Here is a 7,102-nt window from a genome sequence, read left to right on the forward strand (position 1 = left end):
TCCATGGGAAGGTGGTCTACTCCAGGGGAAGGTGATGTACTCCATGGGAAGGTGGTCTACTCCACAGGAAGGTGTTCCACTCCATGGGAAGGTGGTCTACTCCATGGGAAGGTGGTCCACTCCATGGGAAGGTGGTCTACTCTAGGGGAAGGTGGACTATTCCATGGGAAGTTGGTCTATTCCATGGGAAGGTGGTCCATTACACAGGAAGGTCTACTCCATGGGAAGGTGCTCTATTCCATGGGAAGTTGGTCTACTCCATGGGAAGGTGATCTATTCCATTGGAAGTTGGTCTACTCCATGGGAAGGTGGTCCATTCCACGTGAATGTGTTCTATTCAAGGGGAAGATGGTCTATTCAATGGGAAGGTGGTCCACTCCATGGGAAGGTGGCCTACTCCATGGGAAGGTGGTCTACTCCATGGGAAGGTGGTCTATTCAATGGGAAGGTGGTCTACTCCATGGGATGGTGGTCTACTCCATGTGAAGGTGTTCCACTCACTGGGAATATTGTCTATTCCATGGGAAGGTGGTCTCCTCCATGGTAAGGTGTTCCACTCCATGCAAAGGTGGTCTACTCCACGGGAAGGTGGTCTACTCCATGGGAAGGTGGTCTATTCCATGGTAAGGTGGTCTATTCCATGGGAAGGTGGTCTACTCCATGGGAAGTTGGTCTATTCCATGGGAAGTTGGTCTACTCCATTGGAAGGTGGTCCATTCCATGGGAGGTGATCTATTCCATGGGAAGGTGGTCCATTCCACGGGAAGGTGTTCTATTCAAGGGGAAGATGGTCTATTCCATGGGAAGATGGTCCACTCCATGGGAAGGTGGTTCATTCCATGGGAAGTTGGTCTATGCCACAGGAAGGTGGTCTACTCCATGGGATGGTGGTCTACTCCATGGGAAGGTGTTCCACTCACTGGGAATATGGTCTATTCCATGGGAAGGTGGTCTCCTCCATGGTAAGGTATTCCACTCCATGCGAAGGTGGTCTACTCCATGGGAACGTGGTCTACTCCATGGGAAGGTGGTCCATTGCATGGGAAGTTGGTCTACTCCAGAGGAAGGTGATCCATTCCATGGGAAGGTGTTCTATTCAAGGGGAAGATGCTCTATTCCATGGGAAGGTGGTCCACTCCATGGGAAGGTGGTCTACTTCAAGGGACGGTGGTCTATTCCATGGTAAGGTGGTCTACTCCATGGGAAGATGGTCCATTCCATGGGAGGTTGGTCTACTCCACAAGAAGGTGTTCTATTCAAGGGGAAGATGGTCTATGCCATGGGAAGGTGGTCTATTCAAGGGGAAGATGGTCTACTCCACGAGAAGGTGGTCTACTCCATGGGAAGGTCTCTCTTGACGAGAAGGTGGTCCATTTCGTGGGAAGGTGCCCTACTCCATGCGAAGGTGGTCTACTGTATGGGAAGGTGATCCATTCCATGGGAAGTTGGTGTACTCTATGGGAAGGTGGTCTACTCCATGGGAAGGTGTTCCACTCCAGGGGAAGGTGGTCTACTCCATGGGAAGGTGTTCCACTCCATGGGAAGGTGATCTATTCTATGGGAAGGTGGTCTATTCAAGGGGAAGATGGCCTATTCCATGGGAAGGTGGTCCACTCCATGGGAAGGTGGTCTACTCCACGGGAAGGTGGTCTACTCCATGGAACGGGGTCTACTCCATGGGAAGGTGGTCTACTCCGTGGGAAGGTGTTCCACTCCGTGGGAAGGTGGTTCACTCCAGGGGAAGGTGGTCTATTCCATGTGAAGGTGGTCTACTCCATGAGAAGGTGGTCCACTCCATGGGAAGGTGGTCCACTCCATGGGAAGGTGGTCTACTCCATGGGAAGGTGGTCTACTCCATGGAAGGGGGTCTACTCCATTGGAAGTTGGTCCACTCCATGGGAAGGTGGTCTACTTCAATGGGAATGTGGTCTATTCCATGGGAAGGTGGTCTACTCCACGGGTAGGTGTTCTATTCCAGGCTGGGTATGGGGTGGTCTACCTCATGGAGGGCATTGCCTACACCATGGGGTGTTGTGGGAGAGGGTTAAATTGAGCGTAGGGCACGAAGGATCCTCTCCTGGTGATGTGCGGGTGAGTCCACCTTCCCTGGTCGGGCCCAGCTGACGGCGTTGCTAGGAGAAGAAGAGGCTGATGGTTCTAGCTGCCTGGAGTCGGACCGTGGCGGCTGGATCCCGGAGCATCGAGGTGATGGTCCTGTAGACGAGCTGCTCCTCGTCCCCCAGGGGGTACCTGCTGTCCTTGGGCATGTTCCTCAGCAGCTGCCCGGTGATGGCGATGGCATTAGCGCGGAGCTGCGGGAGCGGGTGGCTACAGAAACGCAGCCCACTGCTGAGGTAGGTCTGGGTGTAGCCAGGCCCCTGGTGTAGGCCGGACCGGCTCAGCTGGCTCAGGAAGGCCTGGTATCCGTGGGCACTGTCCTGCTCCATCTGAAGGCCGTCCCAGCCCAGCAGAGGCCTCACCGAGGCCAGGAGCAGGACTGAGGCCTGTGCCACCTCCGGGCTGCTGTCATTGACGTAGACCAGGAGGCCCACCAGGACGGAGCGGAGCTGCTCCACGTAAACCAGCCTACAGGACCCTACAGCGAAACGAGACAAGGCCCCAAAGATGGACAGAGCAGACGCACGCACCATCGCTGACTGGGCCTCGAAGAGTGGTCGGATCCCCAGGCACAGATTGACCAGGACGTCCCCAGGGGCCCCCTGGCCCTCTCCATCGCCCTCTGACTGGGCCAAGACCTCGGACATGGCCCTCAGGCCCTCCAGCATCACCTGGGCCTCCTCTTCTCGCCCCTGCCCAGCCTGAGCTGCCCCCTCCATGCCAGACATCAGAGCGGCCAGGAGCTTGGTGGTGTAACGGCGTCTCCGGGTGGGCCCCACCATCTCCCTGGGGGGAGCGGAGGGGGCGGCTGCCACGTTACCAAAGCCCCTCAGGACAAGGAGGCGGGTGGAGGGCGAGGGGTCGAGCAGGCAGTGGAGGAGGCCACTCAGCAGGAGGTCGGCGTGCCCTGGGCCTAGTGCGGGATGGTACTTGGCGACCTGGCTGAAAAAGGCAGCCACTGTGGCCATGGTGGGTGACCCCCCCCTCCCCGGGCCTTGCCCTCCCCTCCTGCAGGCGTCCAGTGCTGACGAGAGGCTCTCAAGGACGGCGGGGAGGTGCGGACTGGCCCCTCGGGCCATGGCGTCAGCCAGCAGCGAGACCCCTCGCTGGTAGGAGCCTGGGGACCTCAGCAGCTCCCAGCCTCCCTTCTCCTCCATCAAGGAGGCCACCTCAGGCCTGTCCCCTCGGGTCAGCAGGGCCCTGAGCAGGGACATTGCCCTGTCGGATGGTGAGGCCTTGCCTGAGCCTAGGCCCAGAAGCTGGCGGGAGCAGAGCAGGAGCAGCGTGGCGAAGGAACTGGGGTATATGGTGGGCAGGGATGGGCCCAGGCCTGGATGGGGCAGGAGTTGGCCCAGTGCTTCAGACTCCTTCCTCCTATTCCTCTCCTCCTCCTGCTGGTCCTCGTCCACCTCCTCCTGGGCCAGGCCTGCTCTCAGCCTCTCCAGGAGCAGCTCTGTCAGGCGAACGGCCAGGCCGGGACACCACCCCATGGCTGCCCAGAGCCTTTGGCCCTCCCCCGGCCTGGGCTGGTGGCTGCAGTCCAGGAAGAAGTGGAGGGCAGGCTCTGGGTGGTAGCGGGCTAGCAGGGCCAGGCTGCGAAGGGCCACCAGCTGGATGTGGGGGTGTCTGCTTTCCCGAAGATGGGCCCACAGTTCCCTCAGCAGCAGCATCAGCCCAGACTCTCCCTTTACCCTTAGCTCTGGGCCCCGTTCCCAGATGACAGTATGGAGCACCGCTGCACAGGCCCCCGCTCCCTCTGGATGGGAGTCCCTCAGGCCCTGGCATAGGGCAGCCAGTAGGGGTCTCAGTCCCAGGCCTTGCACGGCCTGGCAGAGTGACTTTGCCAACTCCAAACACAGCCCCAAGTGGATGGGCCCTCCTGTCTTCTCCCAGAGCTCCCCCAGCCTCTGCAAGCTGATGGCTACCATCGGGCCTGCCCCAAGGAGCTGGAAGAGCTCCAGCAGGCAGTCCAGGGCCTGGAGGCGGACTGGGCCCGACGGGTCCAGGCACCTGGGCAGCAGCCGGCCAAGCAGGGCCTCGGGCCTGTAGCCAGCGGGACACCCATCCCCTACCTGACAGCCAGCCCTCTCCCGGTAGAAAGCCAGCAGCTTAGCCATCATCTCCAGAGACCTCTCCCGTTCCTGGGCCTCCAGCGACAATGTCCAACCTTCCAGGGCCCGGAGCAGTGACCCGAGTCCCTCCCACGTTAGGTCTTGGAGCAGGGCCTGCTCCAATAGGCCTCGCAGGGCATGGAGTATCTGGCTGGTTAGGTCCGGGAGTAGGGCCTCGCATTCCTCCTCCTCCCACTCCTCCTCTTCCTCGCCCTGTTCTTCCTCCCAACCCTCCTCCTCCAACCCTGCAGGCCTCTCCGAGAGCCTGAGGCCAATGACGCTGCCCACGCACCTCCTCACCAGCTGGAAAGTGCTCTCCCGGCCTAGTGCAGGCTTCAGTTGGATGAGGAGGCTGCAGGCTCTCAGGGCGTGATGTTGGAGGGGGCTGCTTGTGCGACCCCCCAGGGGCTGGACTCCCAGCAGCTCCTGCAGGCAGCAAAGCAGTTCCTCCTTGGAGGGGCAAGGACTGCAGACCAGCTGCCCGTTGCCCAGGGCGAGGTGCGAGACCCACACCAGGGCCCTGACCAGCCTCAGCCCTGAGCCCAGGCCGTGGGCCTTACCCCCAGGGCCTGGGGTCTCACCCCCCAGGTACAGGAGGAGGAGAGGTCTCAGCAGCTCAGCATCCAAGCCCAGCAGGAGGTGCTGAGCTGCAGCCCCCTGCGCCACACGGCCATAGCACAGGAGGATCCCGCTCCTGACCGCCTCCTCCTCCTCCCCCCCCTTCCCCTGGCCACCCTGGCCCAAAAGGCTCCCGGCAAAGCGTGCCAGCTCCCCCAGTGCCTCGTCCTGGTGCCGGGCGGCGCACAGCCCGATCCCACGGGCCAGGCCCTCCACCTCCGGGGCCCGTTGGTAACGGACCACCCGCAGCATCTCCTGCAGCCGGGCCCGCACCAGCTCCCGGCTCCCAGTCTGCTTCAGCAGCCCACCGGCACCGCGGAGCAGGAAGCCCCTCTCCCAGGCCCCGCAGGCCATTCGGCCCGCCTGCCTCATGGCTTCCTGGCCCATCCGCTCGGCCCAGGCCTCGTCGCCGCCGCTGGCCAACAGGAAAAGTAAGCAGAGCCTCTCCTCCCAGCGGCGCCAACACCTTCCCTGGCCTCCAGCCCAGGCCCCCGGCAATGCCAGGAGGATCCTGGGTATCTCGGCCTGGCACGCCCGCCATGCGGCCGCAGGGAGGCCGGGGCCCAGCGCCAGGAGGAGCCTCAGGGCGTCCGGGGCACAGCCTCCTGGGAGGGAGGAGACAGCGAGGAGCCTGATGAGGAGGCCCTCGGGCGAGGGGAGGCCGTGCTGGTCCCCATCCCCAAGGCCGGGTCTGTGGGGTTCCCTGAGAGCCAACCTTTCCAGGCAACGGCACACAGTTGGCAAAGCCTGGGTGTAGTCCTCAACCAGGACATACTGGAGCAGCGGGCCCCACAGGATGTTCTCTGAGCCCTCCACCAAGGACAGCCACTCCAACATGGGGCCAGCACCGGCCCTGCCCGGAACGCCACACTCCTCAATGGCCTCCCAACTCCTCACCTCCTCTCCGGACCTGGCACACAGGCTCACCGTAAACTCCACCAGGGCCTCCCCTCCTGGAAGGCCCAGGTACCCCCCACGGGCCAAGCTGCCCACGACTGCCAATGCAGCCCCGTCCAAGCCGGGGGCCGTGCCAGGGGCAGCGGAGGTGTGGCATGTGAGGATGGTCTGCACCGCCATAGCCAGGACCTGGCCTCCTTCTCCTCCCCCACCCTCAGCCTCCAGCTCCAACAGGGGGACCTCATCCAACAGCTGGGCCAAGGCTTCCAGGTAGGCCTCAGGCCTCAGGCATGCACCTTGTCCGCCCGATGACCGGGGCGTGGGGGTGGGTGGGAGGCAGAGGAGGAACCGAGCTGCGAGCTGAGGCCAGAGTCGGGCCATCAGGCCCAGGCAGTCCAGGAGGAGGGCCCTGTGCCCCGGCTCGTCTGGGAAGGGGCCAACCACTCCCAGCTGCCCCCCACACCGCCTCCATCAGCTGGTGGGCCTGAGCCCTCAGGCCTGGGCAGGAGCCCCACGCTGCTGACCCCAGGGCCGCCAGCAGGCAACGGGTGACCAGGGAGCCCTGGGGCAGCCTGCCGTAGAGGGAGAGGAGATGGGTCACCAGGCAGGGCAGCTCTTCCTCTAGCTCCTGGGTCAGGGGCAGCAGCGGCAGTGTGTTTGCCAGGGCCTCTAGAATGACTGCCCTGAGGTTGGGGTCCTTCCCTGGCAGCCTCTTGGAGAGGTGGTCCTTGTAGAAGGTGCGAGCGTGTCCTGAGAAGGCCTCCCGGCCCAGGCCCGGCTCCGAGGCCTGCCCCCCGGGGTTCCCGAGGTACTGCATCACGCTACTGTGGAGGAGGCCAATGGTGGAGATGAGAGCCTGGACCCGGTCACCATCCTTCTCCAGATCGAGGGCCCGAAGCAGTGCCCCAAGGACTGGCGGGAGCCCTGGGGCGCACCCCCGGGCGTTGGCCCTCGCCAGGGAGGCCAGTGCCCCGAGGAGGGAGAGGCGAGGGGGGCCGTCTGTCACCAGCGAGCCCAGCACCAGGCCCAGGGCTTCAGCAGGGTAGGCCCTGCCCAGGGAGGCCAGCAGCTCTCTGGCCGCACTCTCCGCCTCCTGATACCACGGGCGGCTGGAGGGCCTCAGCTCTGCCACGGCAACCGCCATGACCTCCTGGGCCAGGGGCGTCCCTGCCCGCTCTGCCCCCTCGCTGGCAATCAGCCCTGCCCCCCGCAGGACCGAGGTTCGGAGCCTGCTGTCCAGCGCCCGCCGACCCTGCCCAGCCGACAGCCAGGTGCAGCACTGCCCCAGGAGCTGCCGCGGCTGCTGGGAGCCCAGCTCTCGCAGCGACCACTCCGCCTGCTTCCGCACAGCCTCGTCG

At 63.4% G+C, this 7,102-nt stretch overlaps 1 protein-coding gene across 1 annotated transcript; it reads right to left on the bottom strand.

Moving 5' to 3' along the window:
* Window positions 1-2,132: 2,132 nt before the first annotated feature.
* On the bottom strand, window positions 2,133-5,924 carry LOC125449250 (maestro heat-like repeat-containing protein family member 1). Its single transcript, XM_059641493.1, has 2 exons — window positions 4,474-5,924; window positions 2,133-4,380 (listed from the first exon to the last, which is right to left on the bottom strand). The coding sequence occupies exons 1-2, from the start codon at window positions 5,922-5,924 to the stop codon at window positions 2,133-2,135; spliced, it is 3,699 nt and encodes a 1,232-aa protein (XP_059497476.1).
* Between the last annotated feature and the right edge of the window lie 1,178 nt (window positions 5,925-7,102).

Source organism: Stegostoma tigrinum, chromosome 42 (assembly GCF_030684315.1).
Source record: "Stegostoma tigrinum isolate sSteTig4 chromosome 42, sSteTig4.hap1, whole genome shotgun sequence".
NCBI classification, from domain to species: Eukaryota; Metazoa; Chordata; class Chondrichthyes; order Orectolobiformes; family Stegostomatidae; genus Stegostoma; species Stegostoma tigrinum.

Bases quoted from the DNA above. Each gene is read 5' to 3' on its own strand.
- LOC125449250 (XM_059641493.1), bottom strand. From the start codon at position 5,924: ATGGCGGTGCAGACCATCCTCACATGCCACACCTCCGCTGCCCCTGGC. The intron at 4,381-4,473 runs GTTGGAGGAGGA...GGACCTAACCAG, and splicing joins CTCTCGGAGAGGCCTGCAGG to CCAGATACTCCATGCCCTGC.